The 22,079-nt window shown below is 44.0% G+C and overlaps 1 protein-coding gene across 1 annotated transcript in view; it reads left to right on the forward strand.

Annotated features, from left to right (window-relative positions):
* The window catches only part of LOC122923574 (phosphatidylinositol 5-phosphate 4-kinase type-2 alpha), a 39,887-nt gene that overhangs the window by 3,396 nt on the left and 14,412 nt on the right, over nucleotides 1-22,079 (forward strand). Inside the window, exons 2-4 of the mRNA XM_044274423.1 lie at nucleotides 10,257-10,353; nucleotides 17,455-17,607; nucleotides 19,920-20,066. Coding sequence (XP_044130358.1) covers nucleotides 10,257-10,353; nucleotides 17,455-17,607; nucleotides 19,920-20,066 — 397 coding nt within the window. The remainder of the gene's footprint in view (nucleotides 1-10,256; nucleotides 10,354-17,454; nucleotides 17,608-19,919; nucleotides 20,067-22,079) is intronic.

Here is a 22,079-nt window from a genome sequence, read left to right on the forward strand (position 1 = left end):
GGATTATCCGTCTCTTAGATTTGTCATCAATTTTCCTCCTGCGGCCACGTCCAGGGAGGTTGGCTACAGTCCCATGGATCTTAAACTTATGAATAATATGTGCAACTGTACTCACAGGAACATCTAGTTGCTTGGAGATGGTCTTATAGCCTTTACCTTTAACATGCTTGTCTATAATTTTCTTTCTGATCTCTTGAGACAGCTCTTTCCTTTGCTTCCTCTGGTCCATGTCGAGTGTGGTACACACCATATCACCAAACAACACAGTGATTACCTGGAGCCATATATATAGGCCCAATGGCTGATTACAAGGTTGTAGACACCTGTGATGCTAATTAGTGGACACACCTTGAATTAACATGTCCCTTTGGTCACATTATGTTCTGTGTTTTCTAGGGGTACCATCATTTTTGTCCATGCCTGTTTCATGAGTTTATTTTTTTACATAATTCTGTTGAAGCATGGTTGAAAAACAATGTCTGACTTTCATTGGTTAACATTTATAGAATTTTAATTTATTATTACTTTTGTCAGATTAAAGTTATTTCTGTGACCATTGTGACTTTTTCTTTCATTGACCAAAGGGTACCAACAATTTTGTCCACGTCTGTAAGTCACCAGTACATACTAAATGATAAAACACTGACATGGAAAAGGACTTTTAGTTTTTTAGGAGTTTTAGTGGACAGCAAACTTAAAGCGGTTCTCCAACCCCTATAAATACCCCCCCCCCCCCCCCCCAATACCCGGGCCCCTCGTATACATTATACTTAGCTGCTCTCTGGAACCTGCGTCGCTCTGGATCCCTGCATGGCCACTGTTGCATCTCCCTGTCTCACGGATCAAAACATCTGGCGATGGGGGGAGCAGCCAATAGTAAAGCCACGACAGGGAGGAGCCTCCCTAGCATCGCGGGTGAAGAAAGGAATTTATTTCCCCTAAAATAAGAAATATTGGCTTCTTCCTCACAGGTTTTTTTTTAAGCCTTCCTCTGGATTAACTTGCAGAATAACAGGCTGAACTGGTGCACCTAATTTATGATGAAGCCTGTCCCTCGTCATAAAGTAGGCACTTCCTGCGGCTGCTCAGGCGGTATCAAAGACCAGCGTAAAAAGACGGTCTTTGATAAATGACCCCCAATGTTTTGTTGGCCCACCAATAGATTCACCACTGGACTCGGCCACAACAGGACCCTATTCTAACAGTGAGCAAGGATAGCAGAATTTACAGTGTGGTTGCCCCATCTTAACATTTATGGCATATTGTTAGGATGTGCCACGACTGTCAGACAGATGCGGGTCCAACCTCTGGGACCTGCTGCTATCTCCAGAATGGAAAAGTGAAGGGACTGCCAGAAAAAACCCAGCGGGCGCTCGCCTGTTTTCAAAACTCCCATTGTTGTTCTGGGGGGGCTAGGACTGGAATCTTTATTAGAATAATACATACACAGCTAGTTTCTTAATGCAATGTGGGCAGAATAGGAAGTTGGGTTGCACTAGGAATTGGTATTTACCTGGTTCAGTTCGATACCAGGATTGGCATTTTCTCTGTATCAAGCTGTACTATTGCACAGCCTTGTATCCGTTCCTATCAGAGAACATGGTGCATGCAAAGCACAGTGCACACCATGCTCTTATAAGCGGCTGCACAGTTGAGAAGGAGGGAGAGAGTCCTTGCCGCCTCACTGCGACGCCACCAATAATATAACTGAGTGGCCCGATGGGGGAGTGTCCTGAGGATAGGTCATCAGAATCAAAATCTCAGAAAACCCCTTTAAGTGTTCAGAAAGGTTATTATAAGGACATTATAAAATTTTCATTTTTAATATTTCAAAGGAAATAACCCATAGATGGTGAAACAGTGGAGTTTTGATTTGTGATACGCCATAGTCTTTGTCCTCTAAAATAATTTGCTAAATTAAATATAATCCAAAATGAGCAGACGCATTTTTCCGGTACCATAATTCAAAAATTTATTTCTCTGCGGTTTAGATACTTTAGGACGGTATTAGCACTCGGCTGAGATTTAAATTTCAAAGACTTTTCTCCAGCAGCACAAAAAAGCAGCTCAAACCATAATTTACGGCTTTAGAGTTGCGCGATGTGGTAGAGTCTTTGGTTTGTGTGGGTCTTTTTGTTTGTTTTTTTCTTTATAAAATACCTAAGTGAAAGATGAAAAAGCCGGGAATTGCTCACCAGTGGCTTCGTATTGATTGTAGTTGTTTCAGCAGCAAACGAGGGATCGGTTTGAAAGGCAAAGATGAATTATGGGCGACACTGGATTGTGTTTGCTTTAGCGACGGCAAACAAAAAAACTCTTTGTTCTCATGTATTATATTGCTAGTTGTTGTCAGGGTATAGGGGTTTAAAGGGCTTTGGATATGAAAGGCAAGCCACAGTCGTACTCTTTTATTTTCCACTTCATGTTTTGATTTTCACAAATTGATTCTCATTAGGTCGGGCAGGTGGCATACCTTCAAGCCTCGACTAGATGAATGCGTCGCGAGAATCGCACAGAAGTCAGCGGAAATGTTGAGCACTGCAGTATCACTTTCCACTGACCTCAACTGAGCTCAGAACTTCAGAAGTTTTTATCTGGAAAAAGCTGCCGCAGTCTACTTTCACACTTGTGTTTTTGCCTGATCCGGCAGGGATCAGCAAAAACGCTTCCACTACTGATAATACACCCGTCTGGTATGAACGGATCCGGTTGTATTATCTTTAACATAGTAATGACTGATCCGTCATGAACTCCATCGAAAGTCAATCGGAGACGGGTCCATTTTCTATTGTGTCTGAGAAAACAGATCTTCCCCCATTGACGTGCATTGTGGGTCATGCGGGATCCGTTTTGCTCCACATCCCATGACTAAAAACAGGTGTAAAAGTTGGTGTAAGGCCTCATGCACACGACCGTTGTGTGCATCCATGTCCGTTGTTCCGTTTTCCGTGATTTTCTGCGGACCCATTGACTAACAATGGGTCAGTTGAAAACTCGGAAAATGCCCCGTTTGTCATCCGCGTCCGTGATCCGTGTTTCCTGTCCGTCAAAAAAATATCCTATTTTTTGACGGACAACGGTTCGCAGACCCATTCAAGTCAATGGGTCAGTGAAAAAACACGGAGGGAGACAAGATTGTCATCTGCGTCCGTGTCCGTTTTTTTCCTATCATTTTCAAGGCAAACTTGACTTAGATTTTTTTTTTCACTTTTCTGGTCTGGTGATCCTCCAAAAATCAAGGAAGACACACGGAAGAAAAAACGGACACGGATCACGGAACAACGGAACCCCGTTTTGCGGGCAGTGAAAAAATACTGTTGTGTGCATGAGGCCTAAATCTATTCCACTGAGGGAGGGAATTAGTTTTATTCGACAATGCCGGAGATGCTCCTAATTTATCACGAGGCGCATGCTTCATCATATATTAGGGGAAACTAAGACCGATTAAAAAAGCCTGCCTTTGCACATTACCCCCCCCCCCCCCCCCCCCCCCCCGCACCTTCCGTAGTTTTATTGTGCTCCACCTGTTTTAGGGTACTTTCACACTTGCGGCAGGACAGATCCGACAGGCTGTTCACCCTGTCGGATCCGTCCTTCCACTGTTTTGCCGTGCCGCCGGACCGCCGCTCCATCCCCATTGACTATAATGGGGACGGGGCGGCGCTCCAGCGCAGTATGGCAGTTCACGGTCAGAGGCCGCCGGACTGAAAAGTCGGACATGCAGGACTTTTAGTCCAGCGGCCTTTTTCCCTGCACTGCCATACTGCACCGGAGCGCCGCCCCCGTCCCCATTATAGCCATTGGGGACAGAGCGGCGGCACGGCGAAACAGCGGAAGGACGGATCCGACAGGGTGAACAGCCTGTCGGATCCGTCCTGCTGCAAGTGTGAAAGTAGCCTTAGCTTTGTGGCCCAAAACTGCTTTGCACAGCAATTTGCAGTAAAACAATGTGTGGTTTCCCCAGGAAACACCTCTACCTAAATACGTCTACGTGTGCGGACACCTACAGCATGAAGCTTAACCCCTTATGGATACAGCCATATTGTGGTCCTTAAAGGGTTTGGCTCATCTCAAACATTGATGGCGTATCTAATATCTCCAGAACGGAGCCCCCGAAGTGAATGACGAGCAGCCACCTTCCATTCACTGCTGTAGGTAGGGATGAGCGAATCGACTTCGGATGAAACATCCGAAGTCGATTCGCATAAAACCTAGTTTCCATACTGTACGGAGCGAGCGCTCTGTACAGTATTAGAATGTATTGGCTCCTATGAGCCGAAGTTATTACCTTGGAACCGAACCCGAGTTCGGGAAATGTTTTTTTTACAGTATAAATCAATTTCTGAAGTTATTATGCGAAGTCTTGCGAGCCTTCGCAAAGTAATCACTTCAGCTCATCGGAGCCAATACATTCTAATACTGGACGGAGCGCTCGCTCCGTGCAGTATTGAAACAAAGTTTAATGCTAATCAGCTTCGGATGTTTCATCCAAAGTCTATTCGCTCATCCCTAGCTGTAGGAGTTCTGAAAATAACAGAGTGCCAGATCAGCTATTTCCGGCAGTCCCAATAGCGGTGAATGGAGCGGCGGCTTTAAGGAAATAGTGATTTATTTATTTTTTTATGACTTTTGGAACGCAGTGATAACTATTTCATTTTACAAATGACATAGCCATACGAGTAGGGATGATTGAACTTGAAATTTTCAAGTTTGATTTGTGGCCGCTCATCAATATTCACTTCGCTGGGCGGCGCTTACTGTCCCCGACTTCACAAGATCCGGCGCATGCGCAGGGCACTGTTCAGCGCAGCGCTTCAGAGCGGGGACCGCAGAAGCCGCCCAGCAAACTGAATATTCATGAGCTGGGCGGCGCTTCAAAACGGCAGTTGGGGAGGCTGGCTGGGCGCAAGAGAGGTGAAACGCCGCCCCTTGGGCAGATTGAAGACCGTTGGAGCAGGTTATAAAACTTAAAGTTTACTGTATGTATAATGTGGACAGGGGGGATACTTATATGATTGTAATACCCATTATAAGACCTGTACTGCCATATATATACCTCAATATGCTTATTGGCCCTGTCAGTGTCCCTTTAAGTTCGCTCATCCCTACATGTGAGGTATCAGGGCAGGATGAGATTTATTGGTAATTGCAATACAGTACTGTGCAAAAGTTTTGGCCAGACATGGAAAACATGCTGCAAAATAAGAATGCTTTTAAAAATAAAAGTGTTAATAGTTTATTTTTATTAATTTACAATATGCAAAATGAATGAACAAAAGAGAAAACTAAATCAAATCAATATTTGGTGTGACCGCACTTTGCCTTCAACATAGCATCATTTCTTCTAGGTACACTCGCACACGGTTTATGAAGGAACTCGGCAGGGAGGTTGTTCCAAACATCTTGGAGAATGAAGCACAGATACTCTGTGGATGTAGGCTTGCTCAGATCCTTCTGTCTTCCTGTAATCGCAGACAGACTGGATGAGGTTGAGATCAGGGCTCTGTGGGGGCAATATCATCACTTCCAAGACTTCCAGTTGTTAAAGGGCTTATCCAATTTTAAAAATGCCCCCCACAAAGCCCGGGCTCCTCCCATAGATCATACTTTCCCTGATCCCCGTCACACATCACTCCGGACCCCTGCGCGGCCGCCACTGTATCTGCCCGTCACACGGATCATAACGACGGCAGGGTGCAGTCAATAGCAGGCTGTGACTTGCATCACGGGTGCTGGGAAGCAGGATAAATATGATCTATAGGAGGGGTCCGGGCATTGTAGGGGACATTTTTAGAACTGGATAACCCCTTTTGTGACATTGGCTGTATGTTTAGGGTGGTTGTCCTGCTGTGGAATACATTTAAACTATTAACACTTCTATTTTTTAAAGCATTCTTACTTAACATCCTTATTTTAACAGCTGTCTAAAACTTTTGTGCAGTACTGTATATGGATGGAAAAATGTTTATTCTTTTTATGTGGGAATAGAAAAAACAGCAATTCCTCCACTGGTTTTAAGATTTGGTTTTTACCCTGTATCTTTCTCCTGGCCAGTGCGATTACAACAATACAACATTTATATGCTGTATTTTTCACGCCATAAGGGCTCATGCACACAAACATATTTTCTTTCCGTGTCCGTTCAGTTTTTTTTGCGGACCATATGTGGAACCATTAATTACAATAGGTCTGCAAAACATAGAACATGACCTATTATTGTCCGCATTACGGACAAGGATAGGACTGTTCTATTAGGGGCCAACTGTTCCGTTCCGCAAAATACGGAATGTACACAGACGTCATCCGTAGTTTTTGCGGATCCGTTTTTTACAGAATACATACGGTCGTGTGCATGAGCCCTAACATGCACCTAGGATTTAGAGGAAGAAAATAGGAAAAAAATATCTTTCTTTGGACCTCAGATCAGACCCCCATTCCTCATTTAGACCTCAGATCAGACCCCTAAATCAGACACCCGTTCCTCATTAGACCTCAGATCAGACCCCCAAATCAGACCTCAGATCAGACCCCCATTCCTCATTAGACCTCAGATCAGACCCCTATTCCTTATTAGACTTTAGATCAGACCCCCTTTCCCCATTAGACCTCAGAGCAGACATAAAATAAATAAATAAAAATGATGAATTAACTTACCTCTCCAGCCCTGTACTATGCCGGCACTCTGCATACCCGGTGGCTCTTAATGCACTCACCGCTCCCTCGTTTTCTCCTGGTGCCTAAATGCACTGTGACCTGACGTCGCACAGTGAAATGAAGGCAGGCAATGAAAGTTCCTTAGACTGTAATATTATTCTATCATGGTCTAAGGGACAAAAAAAAAGTTTAAAAAAATAGGAAAAACTCCCCCACTAAAACGCAAATCACTCCACTATACAAAATTTTACATATAAAAATGAACAGAAAAAGAAACATAATGTATCGCCGTGTCTGAAAATGTCTGAACTATTAAAGGGGTTTTCCGAGATTTGGATACTGATGACTTGAGATGAGCGAATTTATGAAAAGTTCGATTCGGCTGTTTCACAGAATTGTACAAAAAAATGTGCTTTGTGGCAAATAACTTCGTCACGAAGCACATTTTTTTGTAAGTAGCAGGTGCAATGACAGGGAGCAGCGATAGCGCCGCGCCCCCGTCATTGTACCCCTCAGATGCCGCGATCATGTATGCATCGGAGTGTAAAAACAGTGTGAAATTAACATAATTATTATTTTTTTTATCAAACTTACCGCCTCCATTTTGCTCACGACGGGCTGGCCGCGGGTATCTTGCTTGAAGATCTGGAAAGAAATCTTGAGCGGCGCGAGATTATGTCATCACGCCGGGAGGCGTGGTGACGCACAGGATTTCGCCCGAGATCTTCAATCAAGATAATGGCTGGTGGCCCGTCGCGAGCAAATGGAGGAGGTAAGTATGATTTTTATTTTTTATTTTTACACTAGTTCAGGTTAAATAGTTTCGCTGACACGAAGCAGAAGGAAATTCGGCTTCGAGGCGAATCGAATTTATCCAGAAATTCGGATAGAATTCCACTTCGTGTGATTCATATGGCTCATCTCTACTGATGACCTATCCCCAGGACAAATCATCATTATCTGATCGGTGGTGGTCCGACACCCAGGGAACCCCGCCGATCAGCTGTGCGAGAAGGCATCGGCGCTCCTGTGATCGCCGTGGCCTTCTTGCAGCTTACAGCACCATACATTGAAGTGAATGAGGCTGAACACGATACCAAGCACAGCCACTATACAATGTGCCGCGCTGTGCTTGGTGAGCGGTAAGCACCAGTGCCTTCTCAAACAGCTGATCGGCGAGGGTCCCGGGTGTCAGACCCCCACCGATTTCATACTGATGACTTATTCTGAGGACAGGTCTTCAGTATCAAAATCTCATTTGCCATTTTTTGATCACCTAGTCCCAAAAATAGCAAATAAAAAGTGATCAAAAAGTTGTATGACCCCAAAGTGGTACCATAAAAAACTACAGTTCGCCTGACAAAATAGAAGTCCACATACAGCTCTGAAGACAGAAGTATAAAAAAGTTATGGCTGTCAGAATATGGTGATGCAAAGAAAAATATATATATAATTTTTTTGTGTGTGTTTACATGGGAAAAGGCGTTTTGTGGGAACTGGGAGTTTGCTGGTGCTGTCTCTGCCTACATTACACATGGTGATTAAATATTGGTGACCACCAGTGTTTGCTGAAGGCTTTCTAACATTTTGGGAGCATACAGTAATACTAATCCATTAGGCACACCCACTATTTCAATAGTCACAGAACTCACTATCTAATCCACCACCAGGTTGCAGTTCCTTCTGATGTGGTTAGTGGCAATCAGCTTTGGGGCGTCTGTTTTTTTTTTTTTTTTTTTTAATGTTCCTTTGGTCTCTTCTGTGTTTTTGTTTACTTGTTTGCTGTTTTTCTTTACTTTTGTTACAATAATGTCTTTCAGTTTTTGTCATAACTTTCTTTGTCTAGGGATGGGAAGTATATCTCTGCAAGGAGGGTTATTCCTTCATCGGGTCAGACGGAATATAAGATAGGGGCTCTGATGTGAACATAATAGCCTCATACCTTTAGTTTTTTATGTTAGTATTTCAGGTTTTCTATTTTTATTATATTTTTTTTTTTCTGTGTACTATTCTTATTCTTTATACAGTGAAATCCCTTTAATCCAGCATAAAATCACCCAAACAAGTCTGATAGTTGCTACTCATTTCCAGAATAGAACTACAATATAATGTGGAATTTCACCACACATGGCAAGATTTAAAGGAGTTGTCTCAGTTTAGCAGATGGCATTTATCATGTAGGGAAAGTCAATACAAGGCAATTACTAATGTATTGTGATCGTCCATATTGCCTCCTTTGCTGGCTGGATTCATTTTTCCATCACATTATACACTGCTCGTTTCCATGGTTACGACCACCTTGCAATCCATCAGCAGTGATCGTGCTTGTACACTATAGAAAAAAGTGGTTGGAACCACGGGAGTTAGCATAGACTGGCGCTTTTTCCTACAGTGTGCAAGCACAACCACCGCTGTTGGATTACAGGGTGGTCGTAACCATGGAAACAAGCAGTGTATAATGTGATGGAAAAATGAATCCAGCCAGCAAAGGAAGCAAAATGGACGATCACAATACATTAGTAAGTGCCTGGCATTCACTTTCTCTACATGATAAATGCCATTTGCTGAAGTGAGACTGCCCCTTTAAGCAACTGAGAAATTCCAAACACTGTAATATTTCCCTATTAACGTTTTTGGTGGGCTCTCCACTGTTGATAGTGAGTATGATATGCTTTTGTATTAACCTCCCATAATATAGACAAGGAATCGGAGCAGAAAAAATTTAAATAAAACATAAAAATAAATGAAGAGAAGATTTGCTAAGCTAGATGTGCAAAAATTCTGGCTGAATTTGTGCCAGAAAACTGTTTTACACATCTTTTGCCAGATTTTTTAGAGGGGTTTTCCAGGTCCCAGCCTGTCCCACAAACTCAAATTAGTTACACATAACGTGTCTCTGGAACAGCTTGCAATATACTTATTGTTGCGTGGATTAACCGATTGGAAACCTGGTCACGTGATGCTCATCTTCTAGAAAATCCAGCTTCTGTTGACGTCACGTCCTTTACCAGGTTTCTGGCCTGGGCTACACATGGGACATTACTTCCCTTGTGGATGGGGCCCAAAAATGTTCTCTCCCTAGCGCATGCATAGATGAAGTGGATTCAGGAGTTTGCACTTGTGCCAGAAAAAGGAATAGTTCTGGCCCCATCCACAGCGGAAGTGACTTCCAATACATAGTCCAGACCAGTAAAGGACGTGACGTCGGTGGAGGCTGGATTTTCAGAAGAGAAGCATCGCGCAACTGGGTTCCCGGGATGCAACTTTGAGACGGTAAGTATATTACAAACTTTATTTTACAGGCGTGTATTGTGAGTGGGCTTATGGCACCTACTGGGTCCCAGAAAAACCCTTTATGTGTATTAGACACTTTTTGTGCCTCACTATACAGTGTCTAGAGAAGGTGACGTGCCTTAGGGTAAAGGGACGTGGCTTTGGTAGGAAAGAGTGTGGTTTAAAATGCACCACCAAAATTTTGCCACAAGATATTGGCCTGAAGAAAGCCAACTAAGAAGTGGCCTAAGGAAACGTGTGAGGTTTTGTGTGTTTCGTCATCCTCCTCGGATGTATATACTCTTAACAACATGCTATTTGCTTTTCAGAGAAAACATGCCTAGCCACTTTAAATTTAAAGAATATTGTCCCATGGTCTTCCGAAATCTAAGGGAAAGGTTTGGGATTGATGATCAAGATTTTCAGGTAAGACAATCTTATGGAACACCTTATTCTCAAGTCTCACCCAGGTCGGAGCTTATGCTTTGTGAATGATCAGTCATCTGATGGGTTCCCCAGTGAGGTATTAGAACGGGATTATAATCAGCTGGTTTTGGTCAATAATTTGAGGTCAGGCCTTCCTCATTCTCAGTGGTACAGTTATGGTCCTAATGTTTTTTTTTTGTATTATATTGTTCAGATTGGTTCAATCCACAAAACCCAAAACCAGCTGCCTCTGTGCTGGCGGAACAGTGCCCGGGACAAATATTTGCCCTGATAAAATAGGAAACGTCTGTAGGGTTGATGTCTGGCATTGCGCAGACCCTTAAAGGGGTTGTGAAAAAGAATGGGGGGGGGGGGTTGCAAACCTTTTTGGGTGGACCTATAAAGGAATGGTCACTTACCTGCTTATCAGCACTGTCTCCCCGCTACTTCTTCTCCAGGCCTCTCCCCTTCTTATTCTTGGTCAACCCCTTTAAAGGGAGTCTGTCATCAGGAAGTTCACCATTACACCAGTCACAATGCCTTATAGGGCTAGCTCAGATAAATGTAATGATACCTTTCACTTGGCAATCCGTTGCTTCATTCTGGGGGAAAAAAACCCACTCTTAATCTATATGCAAATGAGCAGTTAAGTGCACTGAAGGCGGGCCCAAGCCACTCTGTGCACCCTTGCTGCTCCTGCTTCCTCTACCAGTCCCTTCATCTCCTTTCTGATTGACAGGGTCAGGCGAGATGACTGTGCAGGAACCTGGCCTTGTCACAAACTAGAGGGAGGGGCTGGCAGGAGGAGGAGCAAGGGTGCACAGAGTGGCTTGGACCCACCCTCAGTGCATTTAACTGCTCATTTGCATATGGGTTAACTTTTTTTCTCCCTCCAGAACGAAGCAACAGGTTGCGAAGTGAAAGGTATCATTGCATTCAGCTGAGCTAGCCCTACAAAGTTGTGTGTCTGGCTTATCAGTGAATTTACTGGCGAAAAAATTCCCTTTAAAGGCATTTAAAGGGCAATACCCATCCTATGTGACAGCCAGAGGCATCCAGGGTTAAAGAAACCTTATAGCACAGCCCTATAGCCCCAACCACCTCTGGGCCCCCATAAAGGATGAATATTCCAATCACAGCCATGAATAGATGAGATAAGACTGCCCCTATAAATGGATTGTCCAGGATTAGAAACCACCACCACTGTACACAGGTTGCAGCTTTGCCCCATTTGACTCCAATGGAGCTGAGCTGCAATATCAGAAGCAACCCGTGAACAGGCGTGGCGCTCCTTTTGAAAGGAGGCAGCCATGTTTTTGTCATCTTGGACAATCCCTTTAAATCTACAGTGTTACATTGTGTTACATTGATTCCAGTGAGTTGGAAGCTCTATGAATACATATATACTGAGCTCTGCGTTATTGATATCCATTGTGACCGTTATCCACTGCGGCTGGTGTACCTTTATGGTTAATTCACTTTTTATATATAGAAGTCATCAGCAGTGTCACCATTCATTTATCTTCCTCCTTCCGACGTGTTTCTCTTCCTGTTTAAATAGAAGGAAAGAAAAAGTCACTGTTCCAGACTAAATTTGTATGTAGCCCAGAGCAAAATGACAGACAGGGCGAGTCCCAGATGGGGCAGAAATTCCAGTAAATGTACAAATCTTGCCGAACTGGCATACCGAAATTTTTATCATCCAATGAAAGACCTGCAGACAGGGGCACGAGTCAGAGGGAGTAACCTATTGTCATTGGACATATGCACTGGATTTCGGGAGATTTACTAAGCTACATGTGCCCCAACTTTACTTTGCCACAAGAAACTGGTGAACATGCCTTGTTGTGTGTCTAACGCTTTTCAATTTCTAGTGTGGTTCAGAGAGAAGGCAGGGTTTAAAAGGCACAAACATTTGCAGCAAGATATTGGTGTCAAATATGCCACCCAAGAGGCGGTATAGGGAAAAGTAGGTAACATCTAGCACCATGCATCAAAGCTGTCACACACCGTCAACCAAATCATCAGATTTGTACCTATGAAACTGCTTGGTCTGTTACATGTGCACTTGGAAGACATCTGTGTTGGTCCCATGTTCATATGTGCCCGCATTGCTGAGAAACATGATGATTTAATATATGCAAATTAGCCTCTAGGGGCAACGGGGGCGTTTCCGTTACTCCTGGACGCTCAGCGCTCTCTGCAAATGCCGCGCCCCCTGCACTTTGATTGACAGGACCAGGCGTAATGATGTTTTCACTGCCTGGCCCTGTCAAAATGGAGAGGACGCTGGAGTTACAGACAGAGCAGAGCCTCTAGGTGTAATGGTAACGCCCCCGTTGCTCCAGGAGCTCATTTGCATATATTAAAATTATCATTTCTTAGCCATGCGGACACATATGAACATGGGACCAACACAGATGCCTTCAGCTGCCGAGTGGACATGTAACAGGTCAGCCAGTGTCATAGGGACAAATCTGCTGACAGATGAACTTTAAAGGGGTTTTCCCGATCCTCAGGCTGTATGAAGAGGCCGCAGTGCTCCGTCGGCTCCTAAGCCATGTGATGTCATGTTCATCGATCACATGGGCTAGGCACAGCTTGGTCTCTTTTCAGTGAATGGGGGTGAGCTATGCCAACAGCAGCGCAGTGCTTGGTAAGCTGTGAGGAGGCCGCAGTGCCCACCAGTGGTTTAGGTGGTTATAATACTCCCTGTCTCCAAAAGCACTTTGGAGTCTCTTAGCAGAACCACAGACGTGCAATAAGGTTCTCGTTACATCCTTCTGCAGTTCCCGGACTGAGTGGTGCAGAACTGAGAAATAGTTGGCCAATGTGTCTGGGTATCCATATGGGGGATGCTTTAGCAATATTCCCTTCCACAGCAGCAATGTTCTATTTTTTTGCGGAACGGAAATAGGGAGTACTTTGGTAGTATGGCTGCATTGTAGGGTCAGAGTTTAAGGTTCTCTGAACTTGGGCCCAGTTGTGCAGGAGGTTGAGTAGACAAGTCTTCCCTCCAGGCTGCTTCAGAGGAGACTCTCTCTACACTAACTAGCCAGGGGACGGACCCAGTCCATCACCTGACAACCTAACACACAGTTTGCCAAGCTGTTAACTCTGTGTTGTCCACACAATGCCATACATATGTACAGCGCTATGGAATGAATGGCGCTTTAATAATAAATAATAATAATTTAGAGCATGCAGACAACAAATCACAACAATTAACTCTTTTTCAGTAGCCCTTCTGGGGTACTGCAGTACGAAACTGCCAGAAAAGAGAATTTTAACTATTTAGTACAAGAGGATGGCGTGAGGAGAAACATATTCTTTCACTGGATGAAAAACTATTACAAAAGGCTGATAGTTTTCAGTGCAGCTTATCTAATACCCTCACATGATGTGCAATAATGTACAGAAAGCAGATTCCACAGACATGTTAAATGTGTGAAGAATTGACTACTGGAATCTGATGAATTGCTGTGGGCCACATAACAAGTATTCTAGCAAGTTTCTAGGAATTTTTTGAAGATGATTTTGGACGGCATAGCTCCACTGTAAAAACCGGGTGGGACTGGGGAAAAAGGGGGAAAGAAATAAAACCATTATTTTTTAGGACTTTTTTTTTTTAAAACTGTTCTTCACTTGAAGGTAACAATTACTTGTTTTACATTAGACGTATTGTCCATTTCTGATCACACAGTCCTGCTTCAAGGACTAAGCAGCAAGTGTTTAATTCTGCTAGAGCGCTACCACAGGCAGAAGGAAGCATTACACAGTTCTCACTGAAATCAGTGGACATTGACTTCACAGGCGGCTCCTCCAGGGTGAGAGGAGCTTTTTGCGGATGCTCTGCCTTCTGGCTCATCAATAAGGGCCCCTTTATTTATTCAGAAAGCCCTAGAAGTGTAATTGAATTTATGATTTTCTAAACCAGACGACCCCTTTAAATCTTATTTGCCTAAAATATCAAGTTCAACTAACTAAAAAAAAAAAAAAAAAGGGGTGAACCTATTAGAGCTTTATACGCCAGGACTAAAATTCGGTGCAAGGTAGTCCATGGTCACACAAATTGGCTGATACTTTTTGTTGGTTTTCTTATGAGATCCATGGATGTCATCATTGGTGGGCCCCTCAAAAATGGGCATATTACTTTTAAGAAATGTAGTAAAATGCTAGTATGCCTAATACTGTCCCATTTTCTTCAATCGGAGGAGTCTCCTAACTGGTTGTCCTTGGTCTTCTGGTCCTATTAAGACAATCCATGTTATCACGATGGAAATAGATGCTAAATGATCAGACGTTCTTAGTTTATGGCTGTTACAATTTAAAGGTATACCTCCTGAAATACAGAGCAGAGTGTATTCCTCCTGGTAATGTACAAATGAATCGACATCCGTGTTTAACCATTCCCTTGTCAATGGGGCGTGACCCTGCAGTCTCTCTTTTTTTTTTTTTTTACAAAGATGTTAATATAATTTCAACATTATCATAGCCAGTAACATTCAATCCAACACTGTAAACTCAAGCCTAATACCTTAAGCCCCAGTATTCCCCCTCTTTCCCTTAGCTGCTTTCCCGGCCCCTGCAGTCTCTGATACTATCCGGTCAGTGCTGACTTGCAAGTGGAATGTCCAGTTTATTCATCCATTTCCAGGAAGAATAACAGAGGAACACTCCAAAGACCTACTGATAGGGACCTTAGATTGTGAGCCCCATTGGGGACAGTTGGATGCTAATGTCTGTAAAGCGATGCGGAATATATTAGCGCTATATAAGTGCAGAAAATAAATAAACTGCATACTGCTAAGGATACTTTCACACTTGCGGCAGTGTGATCCGGCGGGCAGTTCCGTCTCACAAATGCATTGCAAGGACGGATCCGTCTCTCCGCTTGTCATGTGGACAGACGGATCCGTCTTGTATCTTTTTTCACATTTTTACCGGTATGCGCAGGCCGGAAGGACTGATCCGGTATTTTGAATGCCGTCCCCGGCACTAATACATTCCTATGGGAAAAAATGCCGGATCCGGCATTCAGGCAAGTGTTCAGTTTTTTTTCCGCCGGAGATAAACCCGTAGCATGCTACGGTTTTCTCTTTTGCCTGATCAGTCAAAACGACTGAACTGAAGACATCATGATGCATCCTGAACGGATTAGGGCTCTTTCACACTTGCGTTCTTGTCTTCCGGCATAGAGTTCCGTCGTCGGGGCTCTATGCCGGAAGAATCCGGATCAGTGTTATCCTAATGCATCCTGAACGGATTTCTCTCCTTTCAGAATGCATCAGGATGTCTTCAGTTCCGGAACGGAACGTTTTTTGGCCGGAGAAAATACCGCAGCATGCTGCGCTTTTTGCTCCGGCCAAAAATCCTGAAGACTTGCCGCAAGGCCGGATCCGGAATCAATGCCCATTGAAAGGCATGGATCCGGCCTTAAGCTAAACGTTGTTTCGGCGCATTGCCGGATCCAATGTTTAGCTTTTTCTGAATGGTTACCGTGGCTACCAGGAAGCTAAAGTCCTGGCAGCCATGGTAAAGTGTAGTGGGGAGCAGGGGAGCAGTATACTTACCGTCCGTGCGGCTCCCGGGGCGCTCCAGAGTGACGTCAGGGCGCCCCACGCGCATGGATGACGTGATCGCATGGCACGTCATCCATGTGCATGGGGCGCTCTGACGTCATTCTGGAGCGCCCCGGGAGCCGCGCGGACTGTAAGTATACCGCTCCCCCGCTCCCCGCTCCTACTATGGCAACCAGGACTTTAATAGCGTCCTGGCTGCCATAGTAACACTGAACGCATTTTGAAGACGGATCCGTCTTCAAATGCTTTCAGTACACTTGCGTTTTTTCGGATACGGCGTGTAATTCCGGCAAATGGAGTACACGCCGGATCCGGACAAAGCAAGTGTGAAAGAGCCCTAACTCTCCATTCAGAATTCATGGGGATATGCCTGATCAGTTATTTTCCGGTATAGGGCCCCTGTGAGGGAACTCTATGCCGGAAAAGAAAAACGCAAGTGTGAAAGTACCCTAAGTAAATCTCCATACACCGCTTGATCTCTTCAATGAGAACCAGTACCCCCCACCAGAAAAAAAAAACAGCGTTCCCCATACTTTACCTAGCCATATTGTCCCTCCATAGCCCTGCTATTTCATAAAAATATTTATTACATATTAAAATTACTCCTTTCAGGGTCCGTCTGAAGATGCTCACGTACATGGTGGTCATGACCTTGACCCCTGAAAACTACAATTGGGTAATTACGTGAGTGATCTCTCACCGTGAGCTCTGTTGGCCAAATTACCTCCATCTATGGAGTCTGTAGCCCCCGGGTCTAGTGATATCAGATGTCACTGGTTCAGGACCTTGACTTTGAAGCAGAGAATGTCAATTTCAGGATAATTTATTGCGACTATCCTATGAGACTGTGTTTGAGATCATCCAAACAGAATCCTGAAAACTCGCTCTGTCCGTTTGCTTTAATCTTACTGGAGTGTAATTCGACCGGTGCCTTTACAAGCAATCTGGCACTGGAATGCTGCTTTCATCTTCTTCTGAGCACCGTGGACTCACCTGCCACCTGGTGGTCACTCAGTGGCGCTGCCCCCAGTAAGATTAGTCCGCACACGAGCCTGGACGGTGCACAGTAGGCTGTTTGTATGAAATGCAGCAGCCTATGAATATGGATGAGGCTGCCAATGCAGCTGTGTAAGTAAGAGTGGTGTCAAATGAACCAAGTGCTCCGTATAGGAAAACCGCCATCAAGCATCTAAAGAAATGTACGAGGATATGAGAGGACATTGCTTACACAGCTGTCCATGGGATTCTGCATATATGCCGAACCCAAATGTCCCAGATCTGACATAATGTTCCATAGATTTATAGGTTGTTGCAATAGGAAACGCAATATGAATTTAGCCGTTGGTCCCTAGTTTGCACGAAATATTGGGAATGGTTATTATGCAGAAAATAACTGTGGCGGATTTACACTCCATGTGTAGTAATGTATCACCTAGGTATAAATATAGGTGATACATTCCCTTTAAGGATGACATCTACAGCTGAATATCTTGTAGTAATTGTCTCTTCTCATTGTCAGAACTCCCTGACCAGATACGCCCCGTTGGCTAACGACTCTCAGGCTCGCAGCGGAGCTCGGTTTCACACTTCTTGTGACAAGAGGTATATCATCAAAACTATTACAAGTGAAGACGTGGCTGAGATGCACAACATACTAAAGAAATACCACCAGGTAAGTCCAGGATGTATCTAGAGATACAGTCAATGGATGCCGTGATTATGAGAACGTGACTGCAGCCACCTGGGATATCGCAGATACCAGCCTCGCGTTTTCCACTGCAATTAAAGGGGGTAAACTCATGACTAGTGTTAAGCGAACTTGTGTTTTCAAGTTCGGTGTACAAGGTTTGGGTTATCTAAGAATCCCGTTATGGATTTCGCTACCAAGGACCATAACTTATGGCCTGTGATCGCGGAATTCATAACGGAATTCTTAGATATGCCGAAATTGAAATCACAAGTTCGCTCATCCCTACTCATGATGTCTACCACCCCCTTTATATAAATTAGGACATCATAGAGAAGACTGACTTTCTCGCGCTCTGTCTGGTTGACCCTTCCTACTCCATGTGTTACAGCGATTGCAAGTGATTTTCACAGGCAGATAATAGAATGCATTGATACTTTGATTAGTCAGCTCTGCTACATCTACACTTGCCTAGGTGTCCTCTTTCCGTCTCCAAATGTGGAAAACTCAATGAACCCTTGAACCATTTATCCATATCAAAGCACTAGTGGAAGTGGCTATTAGCATTGGCAGCCAAACAGCTTCCACTTTAGTCATCACCTCGTCCCTCAGGACTTCCCATATTACATAGTCTTGCAAAATATTATCTTAAAGGTGTTGTCCAGGGGGATAAAATTAGTGGGCTGAAAGAAAAAAAATAAAAGAAGCCATACTCTCCCTTACTGATCCCCCAGTGCTCCTCGGATATTCACTGGCTCCCCACTGGACTCCACTTCCTGGTCACATCCTGGCTCGCAAGAGATCAAGATGCCTTTCCAGCCAATCACTGGCCACGGTGGTGACCCGCCTCAGCCAGTGATTGGCTAAGCAGACATTTCCAAGCTTTTCCTGCATATCGGGGCCTGACCAGGACCTGAAGAGCAACAGGGACCCCGGTAAGCATCAAAACAATAGGGGCGGGGGATCAGTAAGGGCGGTCTACGTTTAATGCTTACCCCTGGGCAACTTATTTAAAGTCTTATTATTATATTTTCATAATAATCAATGATGGAAAGGGGACAACATTCTTCTTGGCAAATTCTGGCATCATCATGGATTTATGTAAGGGGACTACTACGTTCACCTTCACAACCAGTTCTTTTTATTGTCGTAATCAATCTGAAATGAAAATTTCTTTGTAAACCCTTATGGAGACCTGTGCATCTCTATGGTAACAGACTACAGACAAAACCTGTGTAGTCCCGTTCTTTCTCTCTCCCAGACCCATACTTTTTGCTAACGTTTAGTAGTTTGGAAAGAAGTCACGGCCGGGTGGAAGGGAGTATGACTACAGGGTTTGTTTGTAGTCTGTTACCATGACGATGCATATGGTTACATAAGACTTATGCACACAAAACTGCATAATATTTTTAATCAAAGTGCTAAGTTGCTCCAATTCTGAGGGTGTACATGGCCGTTTATGAAAAAAAAAAAAAAGCACTTTGTCTGTGTTTCTGCTATGCTCCGGGCTAAGCTATAACTGGGGAGTCCTAATAATTTTCAGAAAATACTATGACATAACAATCTATTTGGAGATTTATAGAATCAGGACTTAGACTTGGGAAAGTGAGACTGGGCCCAGATTTTGGGATTTAGATCCATGAATCTAATCATCTCTTGCCCGGTCCATAGAGCTGCAATTCATTCATCCTTCAAGACCTGTATCCGGTTGGCTGTGATTCCTTTTCCTGGATCTGCAGTAAGGCTACTTTCACACTAGCGTTTTTGGTGGATCCCTCATGGATCAGCAAAAACGCTTCCGTTCTGATAATACAACCATCTGCATCTCGATACCGGAAAGGAAAACGCAGATGTGCAAGTAGCCTTGAAAAAACAATGTAATTCTGCCAGTTCAGAAGTAGTCATTTGTTTCACAGACTCGTACAAAGTTCTCCCGAGGCATAAATAATGTATGTAGGAGGAATCTATATACTCAGGGCCGCACGGCTTATTATGTGCGGGTCTGTGCAGTGGAAAGTGGTCCGCTCTTAATAAGCTCTCAGAGCCCCCGCTGAGCACATTTAGGATGGAAAATGTGCTGAGTTCATCATTCGCTGCCTGCACTAATATGATGAAAACGGGCTGCGGCACACCAGAGGTCGTTTATCATGTTCACATTTAACAACACGTGTTTTATGTTTCCTTAATTGGTTGATATATTATATGTAGCGTAAAGGGGAGCTCCGATTGTAGGACGCTCATACGTGTTGCTTTATTAGACTTGGTTGTCATTTTCTACTCTTGCGTTTTATATGTAGTTCATCGTGGAATGCCATGGAAACACTCTTCTCCCGCAATTTTTGGGCATGTACCGGCTAAACGTGGACGGCGTGGAGACGTATATGATTGTCACGAGGAACGTGTTTAGCCATCGGCTTTCTGTTTATAGGAAATACGACTTAAAGGTAGGTGCAGAATCTGTAGTGATTGTGTATATTGTGTAGATCACTAATGTCCGTAGTGAATAGATGGCCTTATAATGCCGACCAATGGCCTTATAATGCCGACCAACGGTTTCGTCTGCAGATGGTCATTATCAGGCTGGAGCTGCATGTTAAAAGGGTGCCTTACGACAAAAGCTTTTTGACTGTTATATTCTCTCAACAGTCCTCATCTCGGCTGGAGAACATGTTCTGTGCTCTCCAAAGACCGGAATGGGGGCATTGAAAAAAAGCACCAATTTTTACACCCACATAGTGACAGCCCTGGTGGCCACCAATACAAGTGCCTCTTTTAAGGTGCCAGCTACCACAGTCATGGAGACATTTCTCCCTGCTGCCTGCACAATGGGGGGGCGCGTCCTTGAGGATGCACACAATTGTATACACTGCATATGCCAGGGATGGCCAACCTGAGGCTCTCCAGCTGTTGCAAAACTACAACTCCCAGCATGCCCAGACTGCTTACAACTATCAGCCTACAGCAGGGCATGGTGGGAGAGCTGCAAGTTGGCCATCTATGGCATAAACAAATAAGCATGGGTGCAGACCGTCATGCCCCCTGGGACACATTGCACATGCCACAAAATACCTCCCACTAGCTTTTTTTGTTTAGATATGTCATTTTTTTTTTTTTCTTCTTTTTTTTTTTTTTTTACCCTTATATATTCACGTGAATTCCAGTGATTAACCGGAAAAAAAATAAAAAATCCTGATTAAACGGAATGTAGAAAAATAAAATCAGTCTTCTGATGATGCCTCCTCCAATACAGGAAGGTGGGTTGTCGTTTTTCTCTTCCGGAATTTTTCTGCAATCAAGCCGAGCAGTATTGTTCAGGCAGACGTCTCACAGGCTGGGATTGTGCTGTATAGCGGAGCGATCATCTTTTATCCCGCAATCAGCACATAATGTTCAGTTCAACTTTATTTTATTTTAAATTTTTTTGGACGTTCATGAATTATTCATGGGAGGTTTCTCAAATCTTGCCCTATAAATAATGATTCATTCCAGATCCGCTCATCGATACATTCTATATGTAGAATAAAAGCTATATTAACCCGTTAAATTAAGCCAAAAGGCCATGGTATAGTCTATAATACATACAGATGTATTTTAAGGTTCACTATGAACATAATATGGAGAATGTATTAAATAGGCTGAGCCAAGTTGTAAAGTTATCCCCTATCTACAGGGGAAAACCATCTGATTGGTGGGCCTCCGACCGCTCCATTCATTCTCTATGGGAATACCGGACGGTCTGCTGTCGCTGCAACTCCTATAGCGATGAATGGAACATCATTAGTCATGAGCAATCTGACGCTCCTATCTTTTAGGGAAACCAGATCCCCCTTCTTGTGTACCGTGAAGGTCCCAGATGTCGACCCCCCACCAATTATATGGTTATCCCCTATTCTGTAGATAGGGTATAACTTCAGAACTTGGCAAAATCCCTTTAAAGTTGTTTTCCCATCTTGGAAATTTAGGCCCTATGCATACGACTGTATTTTCGGTCCACATCTGATCCGCATTTTTTGGATGCAGACCCATTCATTTCAATTGGGGCTTCCCCCATCCGTTTGTCTGTTCCACTGGCCCGCAAAAAAGATGTCCTAGACTTGTTTGTTTTGCGGACAAGGATAGGACATTTATACAGGGGTAAAAATAATAAAATAAAATAAATGGCAGCATGCACACGACTGGGAACCATGTGTTATGTATTCGCAGTTTGCATGAGGCCTTATGCAGTATCTATAACCTTTATAGAGGAGTAGAAAGCGATGGTCATGTGTATGTGGCCTTCTCTGCATCCACCAGTTGGCTTAAAGGGGTATTCCCATTTCAGACAATAGGGGCATATCGCTAAGATATGCCCCCATTGTCAGATAGGTGCGGGTCCCAGAGGGCGCACCAAACATGTGTTGTTGCCCTCCATTCATTTCTGTGGGGCCGCCGAGCGCTGGTTCGGCTATTTCCATCGG

This window comes from Bufo gargarizans, unplaced genomic scaffold (assembly GCF_014858855.1).
Source record: "Bufo gargarizans isolate SCDJY-AF-19 unplaced genomic scaffold, ASM1485885v1 original_scaffold_1747_pilon, whole genome shotgun sequence".
NCBI lineage: Eukaryota > Metazoa > Chordata > Amphibia > Anura > Bufonidae > Bufo > Bufo gargarizans.